This window comes from Poromitra crassiceps (genome assembly GCF_964638095.1).
Source record: "Poromitra crassiceps genome assembly, chromosome: 1".
NCBI lineage: Eukaryota > Metazoa > Chordata > Actinopteri > Beryciformes > Melamphaidae > Poromitra > Poromitra crassiceps.
Window position 1 is genome coordinate 75,943,804 of NC_139623.1, and position 23,233 is coordinate 75,967,036.

Below are 23,233 nucleotides of genomic sequence, written 5' to 3' on the forward strand. Positions count from 1 at the left end.
TGTCAAAAGCAATAATATAGTCCGCGCGGCGGCCCGGGGGTCGTGAAGTCGCTGGTGTTGTTGAGCCCTTGTACCGCCACAGGACGCACCACAAAAGACGCACTCCCAAGAGTCCACCTGGATAGCTGCTGACTGAACCGGTTCGAGGTCCACCGAGGAGCTCACGGAGAGGAGACATTAAGTGAGGAAGACAAGAGCAAAGACAGAGAGAGAAGCCAGGGCAGGATGATTCTCAAGCGTCATCTGATTTTCACCCTCTGCACTATCTATGGGATCCTTCTGAAAGGTGAGCGCGGGACGGTCACGGAGTGCCGTGTGTGTGTGTGTGTGTGTGTGTGTGTGTGTGTGTGTGTGTGTGTGTGTGCGTGTGTGCGGTTGTGTGTGTGCGTGCGTGTGTGTGTGTGCGCACGATGCGCGTGTTGCAGGCCAACAGTAGGTCACGATGGAGAGAGGGGCGGAACGCGCGGTTACGCATGGGTTTTGGGGCACAGCCCTCTGTAAGCTTTCTCCCTCTCATGCACAGGTGTGTGTGTGTGTGTGTGTGTGTGTGGGGGGAGGGGGGTCTCTGCGTGTTCATGTGGAGGAATGGGGGAGATCCTATAGGCTACATAATTGTATGACTAGACGCGTGCGTCTCCTGCGTTCACCAGCGCGCTTCATGTGCGTTCGCTGCTATGAGCCACACCTCTCTATAAAACCAACCCCACGGCTGTTTTTGCAGCACTTGGATGAGTCACGGGCAGCGTTTTACGCACCGACTTGTTTGATGCTGCTGATCTGATCATCACGGGAGTCGGGCAGTGTAAAAAAGCCCACAGTAAGTAACAAGCATCTTTGGGGTCTGATAGTCGCACCAACTCCGGCATATAATGTGTGCTCCATTATGAATAGGCCTACTTTGGACTGGTTAAACATCGGATCAAAGGGTTCTCCATTGATTGATTCTACATTAGCCTACATTTCCCAGTCAGGGACATAGAAGGCAGAATTGGACCCCTGCACTTTTTGAAGTCAAAACACAAAAGTTATGTTAAAAAACGGAAACGGCATGCACTAGGACCATGCGGCCGCCCCATCTTCCAGCGACCGGCCCAGTAGTAGTATACTGAGTGACACTGGGCCGGCTCAATCACATCTCTTACTAGGCCCAGCTCTCCCCCTCGGTGTCTGGGCTGGCCCAATCACATCTCTTACTAGGCCCAGCTCTCCCCCTCGGTGTCTGGGCTGGCCCAATCACATCTCTTACTAGGCCCAGCTCTCCCCCTCGGTGTCTGGGCTGGCCCAATCACATCTCTTACTAGGCCCAGCTCTCCCCCTCGGTGTCTGGGCTGGCCCAATCACATCTCTTACTAGGCCCAGCTCTCCCTCTCTGTGTCTGGGCTGGCCCAATCACATCTCTTACTAGGCCCAGCTCTCCCCCTCGGTGTCTGGGCTGGCCCAATCACATCTCTTACTAGGCCCAGCTCTCCCCCTCGGTGTCTGGGCTGGCCCAATCACATCTCTTACTAGGCCCAGCTCTCCCCCTCGGTGTCTGGGCTGACCCAATCACATCTCTTACTAAGTGGCAGCAGTGTAGAAGTGAGTCACTAAACTAAGAACCATAACAGCACAAATCATTGACAACAAGCTCTAAATATAAATATACAATAGAGACAGTCCGCATTTCTGGGAACGCCCATACAGGCTCTAGGAACGCCCACAATAGACGCTGGGTTAGCCTGGGGGCGGGGTCAGGGTGGGGTAAATTCCCCCGTTCTATCCATTCAGCAAAGTTAGAATTTAGCTGATAGCCCAGCCCAGGCAGACACAATCGGGGATTTAACCACCGCAGTAAACGCACATCTGAGCAGACGTCTTGTGTTCTGCTCTAGAATCCCCAAACCTGTAGTTTAGAGCCGCAGCACCGTCTTTTGGTGAGTCAGCCCATGAGATATATCGGCGGTTTTACCCCACTCGCGCGCCAGCCGTTTAGCATTTTGTGGGCGTTCCCAGACATGCGGACTGTCTCTATATTTACCCGAATGAGAAAAGGAGCCAATTTGATGGTTAAAATGGAATAATGACATCACAACAGTCTAATCTTAATGTTAATTTAAAATGTGATATTACATATTATAGAAAACATTTTTTTAAATGGACGCCGCCTTGGGCAGGAGAATGTGGGCCTGTACAAATTGTGTCCCCTCCACCTTTGAAATCAAAGCTACTGTACGTCCATGTTCCCAGTAATAGCCTAAGAGCGGAATACGTTCATGTTGATATTCTGATCATCTTCAGTAGACGATATTTGCTGTTGCCCTGTGATATGATATGGATTTTTAGCCCAACTCACTGGACATTTCCCGTGAAGCTTATGGAAATAGGTTTAGGGGGCGGCTGCTTGAATATGAATAGGTTCATATTCAGCTGGTGAAGTGGGACTGGTGTTTCAGCTGCAGATGGAGCGGCAAGGGGGGAGTAGCGTGACTTTGGGGGGTCAAGGTCACAGTGGAGATTGTGCGCCTGCGCTTGCGTGTGTATTTGTTAAATGGTTCAGTGCTTCTGCTCTTCACGTGCACTGAAGTAGACATCATAGCACGAGGAAAAGAGACTGAATAAAGCAAGTCAAATTCAATGAAATGTCAGGAAAGAAAATGACTCATCACGCCACCCATGGGATTTTGTGGCACATTTAATGTGTTATAGCCTAAATATTTCTAATTCATAAAGTGCTCAGTTCCATCTGATTCTTTTGACTAATGACTTGATATAAAGAAAAAACAGACAACAGTAAAGACCAAAATCTACATTATACATTTTGTTACGTCCCACCTCAGCGGAGATGTAATGTGTTTATTGTGTGAGAGAGAGAGAGAGAGAGAGAGAGAGAGAGAGAGAGAGAGAGAGAGAGAGAGAGAGAGAGAGAGAGAGAGAGAGAGAGAGAGAGAGAGAGAGAGAGAGAGAGAGAGAGAGAGGTTTGTGCATGTGTGTGGAGGGTGTGTGTGCGCATGTGCATGCGCACATTTTATAAACAAACCTGATATGTTTGATATGTTGCATCAGTACATCGATCGATGGAGTTTTAGGATGCATGCGGTGAACTCTGCCATACCATTTAAGATAGTCAGGAAGCCAAATGCATGATGATTAGCAGTGCGGTGAAGCAAAACTAATCAATGACCCATGAAGACGGCCTTAAAATGAACCATCAACATGGAACAGTAAAAAAAAAAACATAACTCACACACGCCACGTCTCCCATTACAAAACCAGGTGTACATAAGCAAATGTTGATTTATATTGATACATTGGGCTATCAAAGCCCCCAAAGAGATGGATTTTCTACTATTTTTAGTTTTTACAATGGCAGGTATTTCCCAAGCCCCCCCTCCAATTCTTGACCTATGCTTGCCAAAGTTGGTACATTCAACTCATTGAGTGCCAATGACGTCGATCGGCGTCAAAGCGAATAGTAACGTAGAGTGCCAATGGCGTCGATCGGCGTCAAATGCGTTTTTTTACGGTGGGACGTGGATCAAAGCCTCCTGCATCTCCTGTAAAAATATTGTAGCTATTGAAGGTGTATAACCTATTTTATGGACCCATTAAGTGGCGACAGTGCTCTCCAGATTTGAGAAAGTTGAGGAAAAACAGCAGAAAAAGCCCCGTGATGAAAGAGAAACCGATGCATGAGCCAGAGCGGCACAGATTGCTCTGGCTGGAGTTAACGATAGCTGCGAACAGCAGCCAATCCGCTCCCACAAATGAGCCCCTCTGTCTCTGCTGCATAGTTTCTCCACACGATTAGCCGCCAGAAAATAAAACCAAAGCCAAACCATTCTCATGAGAATGGTTTGGCTTTTCAGTGTCGTGCTGGGAGCCGGCGCACAAGGCTGAGCGCTCCGAAAATAGACTGGGTGCAGCGCACTTTGAAACGCGCAGCAGAAAGCCTATAATCGGACGCAGCTTCATCCCAGCTCACAACCGAAACCCCAGAAACGCAGACGAACTCAGCATCCAGACTCCCCAGACGAGCGGCCGCCATCCGAACGTGGATCCGCAGGCAGCAGAGCCTGCCATAGCAGGCAGCAGAGACTCGCCTGACACACGCAGCAGCCAGCAGAGCGAGCAGAGCCACCAGAGACACTCCCACGGAGGAGGAGTTTGGAGTTGAGGGGGGTGGGGGTGCTGTTTTATTGAAGGAAATTACTGTTCAGATGTTTCAGGTCAGAAAATATTAGCTTCAGAGTCAGTGATTTGCTTGAAATGCTTCATTTCACAAAAGGCTCAATATCTCAGCTTCTAGATGGAAACGTCTGTTTTTGCTGAAATCAAGTCAAGTCAAGTCAAGTCAAGTTTATTTGTATAGCACATTTCATACACAGTGGCAATTCAAAGTGCTTCACATAAAATGGTTGACAGGAAAAGAAAAGAAAAGAAGAGAGTAAAACGGACATTTAAAAGCATCACAACAAAACTTAAAAAAAAGAGTATAAAAAGTGCAATAGGCAACAGGCGCGGCAGTTGCAGAAAGAGCTAACTTACTCATTGGGTTTGCATAGTAGCTGTCAGCAGTTAAAAGCGACGGTAAACATAAAAGTCTTTAGTCTATTTTTAAAAGTAAGTAAGGTTGGGGCAGATCTGAGGTCTTCAGGCAATTTGTTCCAGCTAGCAGAAGCATAGTGGGTAAATGCAGCCTTCCCGTGATTTGATTTGATCCTAGGGACAGTTAATAAGCTGGACCCTGTTGACCTAAGAGTTCTAGACGGTTCGTAGCGTGGGAGCAATTCAGCTATGTATTTTGGGCCTAGGCCATTAAGTGATTTATAGACTAATAACAGTATTTTAAAATCTATTCTCTGACACACTGGCAACCAGTGTAAGGACTTAAGAACTGGAGTGATATGATCAGCTTTCTTAGTCTTCGTTAGAACTCTAGCAGCAGCATTCTGAATGAGTTGAAGTTGCCTAAGTTCTTTTTTGGAGAGACCAGAAAAAAGGCTATTGCAGTAGTCTAACCTACTATAAATGAAGGCGTGAATTAGTTTTTCTAGATCCTGTCTGGACATGTATCCTCTAATTCTTGCTATATTTTTAAGATGATAAAAAGCAGATTTTCTAATTGACTTAATGTGGGAGTTAAAGTTGAGATCGGAATCAATAATAACTCCAAGATTTTTGACTTGATCCTTAGGCTTCAGGGATCGAGACTCAAGGTGTGCAGTGATTTTAAGCCTTTGTTCTTTGGGGCCAAACACGATCACCTCAGTTTTGTCTTTGTTTAGCTGTAGGAAATTCTGGCACATCCAGTTATTTATTTGATCAATGCACTGGCACAATGATTCTATGGGGGCATAGTCAGCTGAGGAAAGAGTTATATACAACTGAGTGTCATCTGCATAGTTATGATAGGCTACTTTGTTTTTTTGCATAATTAGGCCTAGAGGGAGCATATAAAGGTTGAAGAGAACGGGCCCCATAATGGATCCTTGAGGCACCCCACAGGTCATCCTAGTTAGGTCAGATGTGTAATTGCCAATGGAGACGAAGTACTTCCTGTCATGAAGATAGGACTTGAACCACTGGAAGACCGTACCCGATAGCCCAACCCAGTTTTCCAGTCTGTCCAATAAAATTGAGTGGTCAACAGTGTCAAATGCAGCGCTAAGATCCAGTAGCACTAGAATCGAATTTTTGCCTGAGTCTGTGTTCATTCTGATGTCATTTATGACTTTAGTAAGCGCGGTTTCAGTGCTGTGATGGGGGCGAAAGCCTGATTGGAGTTTATCTAGGAGATCATTTGAGGTTAGGAATCTATTGAGTTGTAGGTAAACAACCTTTTCAATTATTTTGGCTATAAAGGGGAGATTAGATATTGGTCTGTAGTTACTGATTACCGATGCATCAAGGCTACGCTTTTTTAGTAGGGGTTTAATAACTGCAGTTTTCAGGGACTCAGGAAAAGTGCCGGTCACAAGGGATCTATTAACTATTTGCAATAGGTCCGAAGACAGACAGTTATAAACGCTTTTAAAAAAGCTTGTTGGAAGGGTATCGAGACAGCACGAAGATGATTTAAGGCCTTGCACAGTTTCCTCTAAGATGTCGTGGTCGATAACGCTGAACTGGGACAAATTTATCGAACTAGGGATCTGCGGGTAGGATGATGTCACAGCATTTCTTGATGTGGAGCCACTAATAGCCTGCCTGATATTAATAATTTTATCCGTAAAAAAGGCAGCAAACTCATTACATTTGACAGTAGAGAGGAATTCAGGTGCTACACAGAGAGGCGGATTAGTCAGTCTATCAACTGTGGCAAATAGAGTGCGTGCATTGTTCACATTTTTGTTAATTATCTCGGAAAAGAACGATTGTCTCAACCTTTTCAGTTCGAGGTTGTAGGAGTGAAGGCTTTCTTTGTAAATATCATAGTGAAATCAACCTATCTTCTCTGCCTGATAACTAAAGAACGAAAAATGATATCAATAATTTTTTTTTTGCTGATGATAGAAGAGAGTCTCATCGTTCTTTGGGCGTGTTCGGTGTTTACATAGTAATATCACACAATATTCTGTGGGCCTCGAGAAATCACTGAAAACGCTCTGAAACTCTGGCACTGGGAGCGTCCGTTCTCCAAAAGTGGCTGGCACACAATGAGTTAATGATAAAGGTAACAACATAATAAATAAGCAGGCAGATGCACAATATGGTTGCCCTAATGAGCTTGAGGGAGTGGCCTATCACAAAGTACTGTAGGCTATCATAATTAGGCTACATGATAATTTGTGTAATCCTTGTGAAGATTGGTATCTACGGTATGTTGAGAATATAAGGGAGCAAAGGAGCTGTATCTGGAAATGCTTTTTCACACAGACTTATATAAGAGCCATGAAAACAGTTGTCATCATCATCATCATCATGGTAGGCTACATGTTCTAGGGCCAACTATTATTTTGACTATGATTATAAAATCTGGTGTACTGTACTGATACACCCGATTTTATAATCATTCTTCTTCTTCTATTTTGAGCATGCAGATCTCACATAAGTTAAAGAGCATCAGAATTTGTGCCTATTCAGGATGCTGCTGCAATGTGCCGTAGCAGACAGTACTAGTTAAGTACAACACTTACCTTTCAGAATAGTTCCAATTCAGACATTTTGTAAACAAACCCGATATCACGTCGTCATTCAGTAATGAGTGGCATTCAAGTCCAGATGTATCAAAGAAAACAAACAAACAAATCATCTTCCTGTTGTTATGTGTGAAAATGAAGAGGATGTACTTTTCTGTGAGTTTCTGTGTAGGTGTGAAGGTGAACTGAACGTCGTGCACCCTCTGCAGTTTGCATAGTGGCAGCAGACGAGAGTGATGTATTTACAACCGCCAGGAACTGGAATGGAATGGAATCCATAAGCGAACCATATGAACCATATGCCGCACTGTGCCGCTCTTCCGCCACCAAATCATATGCATGGGAAAACATTGGACAAGACATTTGTTAGCAGGAAAGACATATTAAGTTAAAGGGGGACTAACTCCCCCAGATTTCTGGCAAAACGGTATTCTACTTGATTTGAAAACTCTGATGGCCGCCTATAGTCCCTTGTACCCTGGCAGAATTCCTAGCCCATAAACTAACTACCTTGGCCAATAAGTATGTAACATACAAAATAAAACAAACAGTAATGTCTTCATTTGATGTAGAATGCAGAGGACATGTAACTGTTTAGTTAAACTCGCATTCCAGGAATATTGTATTTACTGCAATGCTTCTAAAGTTAGCGTAGCTGGCGCGTGCCTCAGAGAGGCTGGTTGTCCCAGAGCCCACTCGCTTTGAGCCAGAACACACTCGATTTGGGGGCGGAACACGCCAGGATTGGCCAACGCCAACGTTCGTGCCCAAAACGGTCAAATCAAATCATCGACAGATGATTATGATATGGCACGCCTCCAACCCCTCTTTCTATTTTTTGTATGACAGGCAGTATTTTCAGTGTATCGGATAGAGAACGTTATGAATATAGCCACGTTATAGGCTACACAACTAACTAACGCTGGTGATCCGTATGGAAACAGTGTTACTCGAAATGGTTAAAAGTTATATATATATAGCCGCTAACATTAGCCACAGTAAGTAGCAATTACCCATAGGGATGTCGAGAACGTCTTTGGTCGGTTAAGCATGTCGGTTAAACGGTCAATTTCCATGTTAATTTGCATATAACAGTGTTGCCAATGTGGCGATTCCCCCCCTCCTTCGTGGTCAGCAATGTAACATAAGTATATTAAACGATGGGGCAAGTATTAATCAAGCTAGATTTGGAAATAAACACATGGTTAATGTTGATTTTATCTACCCGATGTCTGATCAAACGCATTCCGCAGCGAAGCACACACACAGCTGAACACCTGCTGCAGCCACAGAGTCACAGTGAAGTGAGCGCACTGACTGCCCCGCCCCTCTGCTGCTCATGTCTGAGCACACAGCTCAGATGTGCTCTGTGACCATTTCAGAATGATTAACACACCCAGCGAAACAATCAGCTCATACATGTTCTATAGTTTTGTTAACTCAGTGTGTGCTGTCATTAGCCTACTTTTTCTTTACTGTCTCATTCGGTCTAAACGGCCGGGACACACATCTTGCATGTGCGTGTGCGTGGCGTGCTTGCTGCGGCTGGCAACTCTCTCCCTCCCTCTCTGCAGTGCATGTTCATCATGCACACGCATGCATACGCTCGCACTCAATGATGAAACAGTAGTTTTTACCGTGTTACAAAAATGACATGAAGCGGTCGAATTGACGATTGAAAAGTATCAATTAACGTTAACGTTACTGTCCAACACATGGCAGTTCGGATAAATTGTTTCACAAGAGACTGCGTGCGGAGTGCGGACTCGTTTTTATAATGTTGTGGAGCCCTGCCAGGCACAGAGAGCACAGCCCTCGCCGCGTGTGTGAAGAGAGAGAGCGAACGGGTGAGACAGAAGCAAACTATTTTTTGCAGATCTCAAAAGCAGGTAAACCACTGTGGGATTAGTGAGACAATTGCTAAAAGAGAAGATACTGTAGTGATGCTGCGCACTTTGTCAGTGCGCCCTGCAGCCTGGGCTGTCGTCCGCTCAAACACTACTTCACGGGGCGGCTGCGTGTCAATTGACGTGCACTTAATATGCAATGCGAGCAGTATAGCCTATCGGAGGAATGTTTTTGTTTAGATGGCTGGAAGGTTCAACTTGTCTTCTCGTTTTGTTAATGTGTTTTTTTCTGCTTGTAGATGTAAAAATAAATGCTTTCTACTGAAAAAAAAACAAGCATTTGGTAGCCTAATGGTTTAATGGGGCACAGACAGTAAAATAGCGCATTTTAATCTTCTCGGTTAACCGACAGTTGTCGGCTAATGAGTGTCGGTTGTCGGTCAAGAAAAATTATGATTTTCGACATCCCTAATTACCCATGATGCCTTGCATTGTTAAAGGGCTCACGCTAAAAACGGGTCCATTGGAGTGAATGGAGATGTTGCAACTCTCCTGGCGTGAACTAACCGAGGCTATAGCAACTTTCGTATGCAAGGATATACGCCCGTATTCCGTTGTGAAAAATGAAGGCTTCAAAAGGCTCCTGAAGGTACCTGAACATGAACTACGTTATGGTGCGACGCAAACATCTGAATGTAGACCGCTGCTGTAGACATCATCCCCAACATGTATACATCTGTGAAACAAAGCATCAAAATGAAACTGCAGTCAGCAGAGAGAGTCGGCGGCATCTCACTATATAAACAACGAGGAGTGGAGCCGCCCTCAGCCTCATCTCTTGTTTTGATATGGAGTAGTGACTGACTGCATTACTTTACTAAAGAAAGCACTGTGAGTCACTCTGCTTGTCACACTGATGCTGACTGGAGAGTCTGCACAACTTGCAGCACATACTGTAGCACAGCGTTGTGTTGTTCAGCAGGGATAAACCCTCCCCTGCTCTACAGCTGCTCTCCCCATTGGAGCGACTGTTTTGGTGGCAGCCGGATGTCCGCTCCCGGCTTATTACAAACTCTGTGATTGGCTCCGACCATGTCAATCAGAGCGGCTTCCGCTCCCTCCTCCCCGTGTGTCGCTGTAAATAGTGCCCTGCTGCCTCAGGGAAAACAGCAACGCTAACTAGCTAGCAAGCTAACGGCAGAAACCTACATGCTGAACACGGCAAATTGGATTGTTGGAAACTATTCTCCAAGGGCACCGCCGCTAAGCGCTGCCCAACGCAATCCCACTGTGGAGACCTGCGGCGCCAGACTCCTCGGACGGAAGGGAGAGGAGGCTGGCCAGCGAGACTAGACACAGACAGACAGACAGACAGCAATCTAGCTTTTTTTGTTTTGCAGCGGGGGCAAGAGTTGTCATTGTACCTGGGTCGTGCACGTGTAGTACGCCCATAGCTTACTTTCTGTTGCAGTCTTTGCTAATACAATAGCTGACAGCAAATAAGCTAGGTTTCAAAACGTTCCCTAGCAACACACTTCTGTGAAAACCGCCTATAGCGGAAAACCTGGACAGACAGACAGACAGACAGACAGACATATTGATTGGCAAGCAGTCCTTCCTTAATAACCAGATATGATAAAGGCCATTGTTGACGTACAGTAATAAATTGGTATGTACTATGTAATGAAATGAGGTATCTGAGAGTATCATATATCCCTTTGCCTCTTTATTCTCCCAGCGGTGGCGCACTCAATTGTGAGTGTGTGTGTGTGTGTGTGTGTGTGTGTACACACGTGTGAGTGGGTGCATCTGTGTATGTGTGTGTGTGTGTAGGTGTGTTGGTGGGTGTGTGTGTTTGCATATTCCTGCATGTGTGTGGTTGGCTTGTTTATGTAGGATACATTTATGTTTGAAGAGGCCTTAGCAAAGACATAAAGAGGATGATTATAGCAGACTGCACATTGGGCTCATTCTATACCATCACGCCTGCTCTCTAAGCCCATCTCTCTCTCTCTCTTGCTCTCTCTCTCTCTCTCTCTCTTGCTCTCTCTCTCTCTCTCTCTCTTGCTCTCTCTCTCTCTCTCTCCCTAACTCTGAAGAGGATAATGCTAGGCTGCTTGATGTGAACAGTCATCTCTCGGTGCGAGACCTATTATTGTATAGACCCCACACAGCAGGCAGGTCAGCCTCCTCCTGAATCAAGTCTATCTGGGTGAAGCCACATCCGCGTGCACTCTGTAGATGACAGCTGCTTCTGCCCCTCTGGCCCTGTGCCAGCTGGCATGGAGAGAGCCATCTGAGAGACGGCGAACCTCTGTCAGCGACTAGACCTGTGCAGTGTATAAGACCTGTGCAGTGTATAAGTGTATAAGACTAGACCTGTGCAGTGTATAAGTGTATAAGACTAGACCTGTGCAGTGTATAAGTGTATAAGACTAGACCTGTGCAGTGTATAAGAACTGTGCAGTGTATAAGTGTATAAGACTAGACCTGTGCAGTGTATAAGTGTATAAGACTAGACCTGTGCAGTGTATAAGTGTATAAGACTAGACCTGTGCAGTGTATAAGTGTATAAGACTAGACCTGTGCAGTGTATAAGTGTATAAGACTAGACCTGTGCAGTGTATAAGTGTATAAGACTAGACCTGTGCAGTGTATAAGTGTATAAGACTAGACCTGTGCAGTGTATAAGTGTATAAGACTAGACCTGTGCAGTGTATAAGTGTATAAGACTAGACCTGTGCAGTGTATAAGTGTATAAGACTAGACCTGTGCAGTGTATAAGTGTATAAGACTAGACCTGTGCAGTGTATAAGTGTATAAGACTAGACCTGTGCCGTGTATAAGTGTATAAGACTAGACCTGTGCAGTGTATAAGTGTATAAGACTAGACCTGTGCAGTGTATAAGTGTATAAGACTAGACCTGTGCAGTGTATAAGTGTATAAGACTAGACCTGTGTCGTGTATACGTGTATAAGACTAGACCTGTGCAGTGTATAAGTGTATAAGACTAGACCTGTGCAGTGTATACGTGTATAAGACTAGACCTGTGCAGTGTATAAGTGTATAAGACTAGACCTGTGCAGTGTATAAGTGTATAAGACTAGACCTGTGCAGTGTATAAGTGTATAAGACTAGACCTGTGCAGTGTATACGTGTATAAGACTAGACCTGTGCAGTGTATAAGACTAGACCTGTGCAGTGTATAAGTGTATAAGACTAGACCTGTGCAGTGTATAAGACCTGTGCAGTGTATAAGTGTATAAGACTAGACCTGTGCAGTGTATAAGACCTGTGCAGTGTATAAGTGTATAAGAGTAGACCTGTGCAGTGTATAAGACCTGTGCAGCGTATACGACCTGTGCAGTGTATAAGTGTATAAGACTAGACCTGTGCAGCGTATAAGACCTGTGCAGCATATAAGACCTGTGCAGCGTATAAGACCTGTGCAGTGTATAAGACCTGTGTAGTGTATAAGTGTATAAGACTAGACCTGTGCAGTGTATAAGACCTGTGCAGTGTATAAGACTTGTGCAGCAAATAAGACCTGTGCAGTGTATAAGACCTGTGCAGCATATAAGACCTGTGCAGTGTATAAGTGTATAAGACCTGTGCAGTGTATCCTGTGCAGTGTATAAGACCTGTGCAGTGTATAAGTGTATAAGACCTGTGCAGTGTATAAGACCTGTGCAGTGTATAAGTGTATACGACCTGTGCAGTGTATACGACCTGTGCAGTGTATAAGACCTGTGCAGTGTATAATACCTGTACAGTGTATAATACCTGTGCAGTGTATAAGACTAGACCTGTGCAGTGTATAAGACCTGTGCAGTGTATAATACCTGTACAGTGTATAAGACCTGTGCAGTGTATAAGACTAGACCTGTGCAGTGTATAAGACCTGTGCAGTGTATAAGTGTATAAGACTAGACCTGTGCAGTGTATAAGACCTGTGTAGTGTATAAGTGTATAAGACTAGACGTGTGCAGTGTATAAGACCTGTGTAGTGTATAAGACCTGTGCAGTGTATAAGTGTATAAGACTAGACATGTGCAGTGTATAAGACCTGTGCAGTGTATAAGTGTATAAGACTAGACCTGTGCAGTGTATAAGACTAGACATGTGCAGTGTATAAGACTAGACCTGTGCAGTGTATAAGTGTATGACATGTGCAGTGTATAAGACTTGTGCAGTGTATAAGACGTGTGCAGTGTATAAGTCTAGACGTGTGCAGTGTATAAGACTAGACCTGTGCAGTGTATAAGTGTATAAGACATGTGCAGTATATAAGACTTGTGCAGTGTATAAGACCTGTGCAGTGTATAAGTGTATAAGACTAGACGTGTGCAGTGTATAAGACCTGTGCAGTGTATAAGACTAGACATGTGCAGGGTATAAGACCTGTGCAGTGTATAAGTGTATAAGGCTAGACCTGTTCAGTGTATAAGACTAGACCTGTGCAGTGTATAAGTGTATACGACTAGACCTGTGCAGTGTATAAGCATGGGCACAACGCACTGTCAGCGACTAGACCTGTGCAGTGTGTAAGACTAGACCTGTGCAGTGTATAGATGTATAAGACTAGACATGTGCAGTGTATAAGTGTATAAGACTAGACCTGTGCAGTGTCTAAGTGTATAAGACTAGACATGTGCAGTGTATAAGTGTATAAGACTAGACCTGTGCAGTGTATAAGAACTGTGCCGTGTATAAGTGTATAAGACTAGACCTGTGCAGTGTATAAGTGTATAAGACTAGACCTGTGCAGTGTATAAGACTAGACCTGTGCAGTGTATAAGTGTATAAGACTAGACCTGTGCAGTGTATAAGTGTATAAGACTAGACCTGTGCAGTGTATACGGGTATAAGACTAGACCTGCGCAGTGTATACGTGTATAAGACTAGACCTGTGCAGTGTATAAGTGTATAAGACTAGACCTGTGCAGTGTATACGTGTATAAGACTAGACCTGTGCAGTGTATAAGTGTATAAGACTAGACCTGTGCACTGTGTGCAGTGTATAAGTGTATAAGACTAGACCTGTGCAGTGTATAAGTGTATAAGACTAGACCTGTGCAGTGTATAAGACTAGACATGTGCAGTGTATAAGACTAGACCTGTGCAGTGTATAAGTGTATGACATGTGCAGTGTATAAGACTTGTGCAGTGTATAAGACGTGTGCAGTGTATAAGTCTAGACGTGTGCAGTGTATAAGACTAGACCTGTGCAGTGTATAAGTGTATAAGACATGTGCAGTATATAAGACTTGTGCAGTGTATAAGACCTGTGCAGTGTATAAGTGTATAAGACTAGACGTGTGCAGTGTATAAGACCTGTGCAGTGTATAAGACTAGACATGTGCAGGGTATAAGACCTGTGCAGTGTATAAGTGTATAAGGCTAGACCTGTGCAGTGTATAAGACTAGACCTGTGCAGTGTATAAGTGTATACGACTAGACCTGTGCAGTGTATAAGCATGGGCACAACGCACTGTCAGCGACTAGACCTGTGCAGTGTGTAAGACTAGACCTGTGCAGTGTATAGATGTATAAGACTAGACATGTGCAGTGTATAAGTGTATAAGACTAGACCTGTGCAGTGTCTAAGTGTATAAGACTAGACATGTGCAGTGTATAAGTGTATAAGACTAGACCTGTGCAGTGTATAAGAACTGTGCCGTGTATAAGTGTATAAGACTAGACCTGTGCAGTGTATAAGTGTATAAGACTAGACCTGTGCAGTGTATAAGACTAGACCTGTGCAGTGTATAAGTGTATAAGACTAGACCTGTGCAGTGTATAAGTGTATAAGACTAGACCTGTGCAGTGTATACGGGTATAAGACTAGACCTGCGCAGTGTATACGTGTATAAGACTAGACCTGTGCAGTGTATAAGTGTATAAGACTAGACCTGTGCAGTGTATACGTGTATAAGACTAGACCTGTGCAGTGTATAAGTGTATAAGACTAGACCTGTGCACTGTGTGCAGTGTATAAGTGTATAAGACTAGACCTGTGCAGTGTATAAGTGTATAAGAGTAGACCTGTGCAGTGTATAAGACTAGACCTGTGCAGTGTATAACACTAGACCTGTGCAGTGTATAAGTGTATAAGACTAGACCTGTGCAGTGTATAAGTGTATAAGACTAGACCTGTGCAGTGTATAAGACTTGAGCTGTCCAGTGTATAAGTGTATGACTAGACCTGTGCAGTGTATAAGACTAGACCTGTGCAGTGTATAAGTGTATAAGACTAGACCTGTGCAGTGTATAAGTGTATAAGACTAGACCTGTGCAGTGTATAAGACTAGACCTGTGCAGTGTATAAATGTATAAGACTAGACCTGTGCAGTGTATAAGACCTGTGCAGTGTATAAGTGTATAAGACTAGACCTGTGCAGTGTATACGTGTATAAGACTAGACCTGTGCAGTGTATAAATGTATAAGACTAGACCTGTGCAGTGTATAAGACTAGACCTGTGCAGTGTATAAGACTAGACCTGTGCAGTGTATAAGACTAGACCTGTGCAGTGTATAAATGTATAAGACTAGACCTGTGCAGTGTATAAGACTAGACCTGTGCAGTGTATAAATGCATAAGACTAGATCTGTGCAGTGTATAAATGTATAAGACTATACCTGTGCAGTGTATAAATGTATAAGACTAGACCTGTGCAGTGTATAAATGTATAAGACTAGACCTGTGCAGTGTATAAATGTATAAGACTAGACCTGTGCAGTGTATAAGACTAGACCTGTGCAGTGTATAAGACTAGACCTGTGCAGTGTATAAGACCTGTGCAGTGTCTAAGACTAGACCTGTGCAGTGTATAAGACCTGTGCAGTGTCTAAGACTAGACCTGTGCAGTGTATAAGACCTGTGCAGTGTATAAATGTATAAGACTAGACCTGTGCAGTGTGTAAGACCTGTGCAGTGTATAAGACTAGACCTGTGCAGTGTATAAGACTAGACCTGTGCAGTGTATAAGACCTGTGCAGTGTATAAGACCTGTGCAGTGTATAAGACTAGACCTCTGCAGTGTATAAGACTAGACCTGTGCAGTGTATAAGACATGTGCAGTGTATAAGACCTGTGCAGTGTATAAGACTTGTGCAGTGTATAAGACTAGACCTGTGCAGTGTATAAGACTAGACCTGTGCAGTGTATAAGACTAGACCTGTGCAGTGTATAAGACCTGTGCAGTGTCTAAGACTAGACCTGTGCAGTGTATAAGACTAGACCTGTGCAGTGTATAAGACTAGACCTGTGCAGTGTATACGGGTATAAGACTAGACCTGCGCAGTGTATACGTGTATAAGACTAGACCTGTGCAGTGTATAAGTGTATAAGACTAGACCTGTGCAGTGTATACGTGTATAAGACTAGACCTGTGCAGTGTATAAGTGTATAAGACTAGACCTGTGCACTGTGTGCAGTGTATAAGTGTATAAGACTAGACCTGTGCAGTGTATAAGTGTATAAGAGTAGACCTGTGCAGTGTATAAGACTAGACCTGTGCAGTGTATAAGACTAGACCTGTGCAGTGTATAACACTAGACCTGTGCAGTGTATAAGTGTATAAGACTAGACCTGTGCAGTGTATAAGTGTATAAGACTAGACCTGTGCAGTGTATAAGACTTGAGCTGTCCAGTGTATAAGTGTATGACTAGACCTGTGCAGTGTATAAGACTAGACCTGTGCAGTGTATAAGTGTATAAGACTAGACCTGTGCAGTGTATAAGTGTATAAGACTAGACCTGTGCAGTGTATAAGACTAGACCTGTGCAGTGTATAAATGTATAAGACTAGACCTGTGCAGTGTATAAGACCTGTGCAGTGTATAAGTGTATAAGACTAGACCTGTGCAGTGTATACGTGTATAAGACTAGACCTGTGCAGTGTATAAATGTATAAGACTAGACCTGTGCAGTGTATAAGACTAGACCTGTGCAGTGTATAAGACTAGACCTGTGCAGTGTATAAGACTAGACCTGTGCAGTGTATAAATGTATAAGACTAGACCTGTGCAGTGTATAAATGCATAAGACTAGATCTGTGCAGTGTATAAATGTATAAGACTATACCTGTGCAGTGTATAAATGTATAAGACTAGACCTGTGCAGTGTATAAATGTATAAGACTAGACCTGTGCAGTGTATAAATGTATAAGACTAGACCTGTGCAGTGTATAAGACTAGACCTGTGCAGTGTATAAGCCTAGACCTGTGCAGTGTATAAGACCTGTGCAGTGTCTAAGACTAGACCTGTGCAGTGTCTAAGACTAGACCTGTGCAGTGTATAAGACCTGTGCAGTGTATAAATGTATAAGACTAGACCTGTGCAGTGTGTAAGACCTGTGCAGTGTATAAGACTAGACCTGTGCAGTGTATAAGACTAGACCTGTGCAGTGTATAAGACCTGTGCAGTGTATAAGACCTGTGCAGTGTAGAAGACTAGACCTCTGCAGTGTATAAGACTAGACCTGTGCAGTGTATAAGACATGTGCAGTGTATAAGACCTGTGCAGTGTATAAGACTTGTGCAGTGTATAAGACTAGACCTGTGCAGTGTATAAGACTAGACCTGTGCAGTGTATAAGACTAGACCTGTGCAGTGTATAAGACCTGTGCAGTGTCTAAGACTAGACCTGTGCAGTGTATAAGACTAGACCTGTGCAGTGTATAAGACCTGTGCAGTGTATAAGACCTGTGCAGTGTATAAGACTAGACCTGTGCAGTGTATAAGACCTGTGTAGTGTATAAGACTAGACATGTGCAGTGTATAAGACCTGTGCAGTGTATAAGACTAGACCTGTGCAGTGTATACGTATGGGCACAGCGCGCTGTTGTGATGGAGCTTGTTGTTTACCAACAGCCCGGGTTGTTAACACATTATCCGCTGTGTCTCATGTGCCCATGCTGGAAGCCAGAGACAAAACAGCCTGTTATGCAAATGGGGGCTCTTATGTAAGACCTCGGGGCGAGCTGAGAGAGAGAGAGAGAGAGAGAGAGAGAGAGAGAGAGAGAGAGAGAGAGAGAGAGAGAGAGAGAGAGAGAGAGAGAGAGAGAGAGAGAGAGAGAGAGAGAGAGAGAGAGGTTCTAGAACGGACTAGTTCATCTGAGAGTAATGTGGGGGGTGGAGAGGTGTGTGTGGAGGAGGAATGAACAATCTCCTCGACTGAAGTGTGTGATCTGTGCTGCGGTTATTGTTGGCCGTTTAGATGGCTGTTTATCTGGGCTGCTCTGTGTGTTTTCTGTCCTTCTGCCTGCCATGCAGTGCTGCTCTGTCTGTTTTGAACTCTGATCTATAGCCCCCCCCCCTCCCCTCTGTGAGCCATGTGTTTATCCCCACAGAGAGTCTAAGCTGCAGAAGGCTCACCCTCCATCTCTCTCTGCACTTCCTTCCATTCCTCCCTGCTTCATCCTCCCATCCTGGTGTGGAGGTTTGGACCACTGCAGCGTGGGAACGCTGCTGATAACAAGCAGCCTTGTGTGTGTGTGTGTGTGTGTGTGTGTGTGTGTGTGTGTGCACAGCCACTGATTACACTGGAGAAACATGATGTTCTGTCTTTCTGTCTCACTCTCTCCCTCCCTTAGGGCTGGGCTGAGTGTTATGGTTGAAATCAATGTCACAATATCAATCATTTTTCCGGTATTGATATATATATATATATCACAATATGTCTGACATATGCAAATTCTCGTTAAATCCAGTTGAACAATAATCTTCTTAGGTGTGTGATGTCAAACAAAATATTCAAATATTCCTTAAAAAAAAGTTGCATACTTCATTTTGTGTAAAAAAAAGTGTTTTGAGTAGTGCTGCACGATTTGGGGGAAAGGTGCGATTAGCGATTATGGTGAACAATATTGCGATTTGCGATTGTGATTGCGATATAATAAAGAAATGGTATCTAGGGATGTGCCGGCATGAGTTTTTGATGGTATGATAACCTTGGACAAAAATACCACAGTTTCACATATCACAGACTAAAATACATGAAATATGTTACAATTTAAAATATATTAAAACTAAATAAATAAAACAATTTGAAATAAAATTATCTTTACAAAAAAATAAAACATTTTGAGGCATTTGCCTGTCCCAAACATGTAAAAAAGAAACACCAGAAAAATAGAAACTGCACTGTGTTACAGCACATAGAAGATGGCTCAGGCTGCAAAGTTAGTTACATGTCTGTCCAGTAAATAATACAATGATACACCCCGTTTATTTCTTTTGTAGCGACAGGTGGCCTTAAACGCCACACTCACGTGACGCTTCTTGTGAGAGAGGTGAGGACACCTGCATCTGCAGACTTTATCGACGGACCATGAATTTGTCATGTGACGTCAGGCTAGCTAGAAGCCTGGAGGTGCTGCTCGCAGCTGCGACAGTGAAATCTCGCTATATTCTTCATCACAGCGGGTCATTACCCACTGTGCACTTAAACGTGCACTAGTTCTGCATAAGCACCTGCAGCTCTCTCCTTATTTTACTGACGTTCTCACTAATCACACGGCTGTTTACATGCGTTTCTGAACGGCGAGCTAGTTATTTAGCATAGCTCGCTGTTAGCGATCATGGATGTTCTCTCTCTCCCTCTCGGTAAGATGTTATGTAACCTTGCTGCGCATAACATTACTTATTTGCGGGAGTGCACGGGAGAAGTCTCCCGCTAGTGTTGATGCCCAGTGTGATGGCAGAGAAACGTCTGTTTGCTGCGTCGCGTGTAACGTTAGTTTAGAGGAGGCTCACACACACACACACACACACACACACACACACTCAAAAAGACGCGAAAAAACAATAATAATCGCACACTTTTGCGGTTATGTAATCGCACGTGCTGACATCGCGATTGCGATTAGATTAATCGTGCAGCACTAGTTTTGGGTAAAATTTGTTATCATCAATTTATTTAAACAGCAGAATTGTGTGTCACGGTATCGCCAGATCACCATATCGTCACAATATGATTCCTCTGAAAGACAACGAGCCCTAGTGTACACCGCCGCAGAAGGCATTTGCGGTAGCGTTTGTGCCTGCGCTGGCTCTCTTTTCTATCGTGCATCTGCGCACCTGGAAAATTCAGGCCGTGCGCCCGGTGCTGGGAAGATAGCAAGCGGCTTTGCGTGCTCCCACCTGTGCCCTGGGCGTGCTGCTCTGAAAAAGAGGCGTGCCCAAGGAAAATAAATAAATAAATATGTAAGTATAGTCTTGAAAAGTTAGTCACCTGTTTCCACAATTGGTAGATATCTATAATAAGTACAATAAGGTGTTTGGAGATGTCCAATTACACACAGAGAATACCAACAGCTGCCATCGCACAAACGGTATTAAAAGCAGTCCCTCCGGGAAATTGCGATTTTGCGATCACAATAATTAACGCAAATTCAACCAATCTCCGCGATATTTGCGGGGGCTTGCAATTTTTCAAAATTCCCGCGATTTCGCCGCAAAAAGTTAGTAAAATGCCGCATCTTTACCTGGGATTGAGATATGTGTGCACTGTCATCTTGCCTGGTTGCTGTGGGAACGGGGGACAACAATATGAAGTGACGAGAGTATGGGACGTAACGTAACACGTCATCACATTGCGAAGAAAAAATAAAATAAATCCGCAACTCCGCAATTTTTGCCAGTTTTCCCGCAATTTTACCGGGAAAAAATCACCTAAAATGTCGCAAATTGCATCGCACATTTTGAGAAAAGCCGCTGCAAAATCAAGCATTTATGATCGCAATAATCACAAAAAACTCCTGGAGGGACTGTAAAGTGGATGAGAGAGGGGCATCTGATTGGTTGTGTAGATCTTACGCCAGTCATACTCAACTTGCGGCCCGGGGGCCAGATGTGGCCCGCGACAGCCTGCAGAGTGGCCCCCCCGACCATTTTCTAATAATTTCACATTAGTTTTCATTGTGAATTAGAATCTAATTCACAATGAAAACTAACGTGAAATAAAGTTTGGCTGAGCTCCAGCTAAATTGTCAAATACCACCGTCTGCTCGCTACCCAGGCACTTATGTATGTACTTAACCTACCTAACTAACTTAACCTAACTAACTATCCGGTGTGCACAACATTGTCAGACTAAACTCCGGCTGACACCCCAAAAACCTACAATCCGCGACAGAAAAATGTATATTGTTTGTTTATTAGCTGGCCCCTGGCCTCCTATCGTTTCACGAAAGTGGCCCCTCTGCAAAGCAAGTTGAGTATCCCTGTCTTACGCCCTGACCACGCCTGTGAATAATGATACTACTAAACCCTGCACATTTCACCTTTCGCACCCACGTAAATGGGCAGATGCGTGCTGTGGATAATAGCACCACTTGGACACGCCTCTAAAAGGCACTAACCCCCAGCGCTAATTGCCCAGTGCCACCACTGAGACAACCTCTCTCTGCATTTCACCCATTTCACCACATACAGCACACGCAGGGCGCTGCTCTCTGTCACTTCCTGAAACTCTTCGCTCTTAAATGTTAATATACTTGGCCAATACATATCCATCATACAAAATAAAGCAAGCGGCCAAACGGTAATGTCTTCATTTAATGTAGAACGCAAAACATCGTTAAACCCGCATTCCTGTGATAAAGTTAGCGTTTAAGTCGGCTTTAAAACGGAGGGTGTTGGAGGTGGGAGGGACTATTTTATTTCGTGGAAGACTGATTTACAGTATGAATAACAGACATTTAGCCATTTAGATTGCTTTATTTATTATACATGGAAATATAAATGACTGGTCTTATTGTTTTGTTGGCAAGTGACCATGGTATAAGCGGGTTAATGCCCTTCGAGGTGTCCATTATCACTTTTTAAGGGACTTCGCGGAGGCAACCGGTCCTCGGCTGCGCCTCGGACCGGTTCACGCCTCTGCGTCGTCCCTTAAAAAGTGATAATGGACACCTTGTCGGGCATTAACCCTTACATATTGAATTATCGCCCAGCCCTACCCTCCCTTTTCCCGGGTGCATTTCCATGTGTGTTTTCAAGGGGAGACCACGTGCGCTGCTCTGTTCCCTATACTGGTGCCACCATGCCTCAATGCTTCCAATCCTCAGTAGAGCATCATTGGCTCCATGTGCAGACCAGCGTACACACACACACACACACACACACACACACACACACACACACGCACACACACACACACACACACACACACACACACACGCACACACACACACACACACTGCTCCACTGTGGGTTCGTTGCTGCTCTGCCAAGGGATTTCCCCTGATCAAAGCCAGTCTTTTGTTAGTCCAGGTGTTGTAAAGAAGTTCAAACAGAAAGGAGGAGGAGACCGCAGGGAGGAGTGGAAGGAGTGCGAGCTTACAGCCTCTTCATAGAGCAGGATTCTGCCTCTCAACCACTCCTCCACACGTACAGGTGATCCTGCCACCTGTCCCACCTCTTTCATATAGCAGTCAACTGCTGCTTTGGGGCAGGGCTGCTCCTTTGCTTGGGGCTGCAGAGTGATGACCAGCTAAAGCACAGACTCAGTCCTGTGAAGACTCTGCCTAACCCAAGTGTGGCTTTATGTCAAAGGCTGAACTTTAACTTTCATATTTGTCTCCAACTTTCCAACTCTTGCCATTATGTGCGTACAGTTTCACCTGGGTCTATAGCTGCAGGCATTCAGCTTAAAGTGTAACTTACCCCCAAAACACTTTTTTTCAGCTTTTAACCAATATATATGACTTTGGGGGTGATGTGTGAAGAATTCTGGTCAAAATTTCCACATTTGAGACCAAACTGTTACCATTGTACCATTTTTTATCATTTTCAGCAGCATAAGTTCCGTCTATGGGTTGAACACTGCTTTTTTTGTGCCCTCAAATGAATGGGATATTTGGTACATCGTGACGTCACGGTGGGTTTAGCACGCGCCCCACTCATGTGAAAAATTGTTTTTTTCCCCATTGATTATTATTACTGTAGTTCACGCGGTGCGAGCCCTTTAAGAGCAATGCATCCATGGGTAATGCCTACTGTGGCTAACGTTAGCCGCTACTGTAGTTAGTTATGTTACATGGCAGTAAAACGCCACTAAATGACCAAATTGATAGAACTTTTAACAATTTTGAGTAACACTGTTTCCATACGGATCACCAGCGTTTGTTGTTTATAACGTGGCTATATTCATAACGTTTTATATCTCGGATGCGTTATTTCGAATCCCACATAGGTTACGCCAAACCCCACATAGGTTACGCCTCGAATCCCACATAGGTTACGCTAAAACCCACAAAG

At 44.2% G+C, this 23,233-nt stretch overlaps 1 protein-coding gene across 1 annotated transcript in view; it reads left to right on the top strand.

The window, feature by feature from the left end:
• Positions 1-225: 225 nt before the first annotated feature.
• cadm2a (cell adhesion molecule 2a) overlaps positions 226-23,233 on the top strand; it is a gene marked incomplete at both ends in the record, with an annotated part of 630,124 nt that continues 607,116 nt past the window's right edge. The window contains one exon of the mRNA XM_083635206.1: positions 226-286. Within this exon, the coding sequence (XP_083491332.1) occupies positions 226-286 (61 nt within the window). The remainder of the gene's footprint in view (positions 287-23,233) is intronic.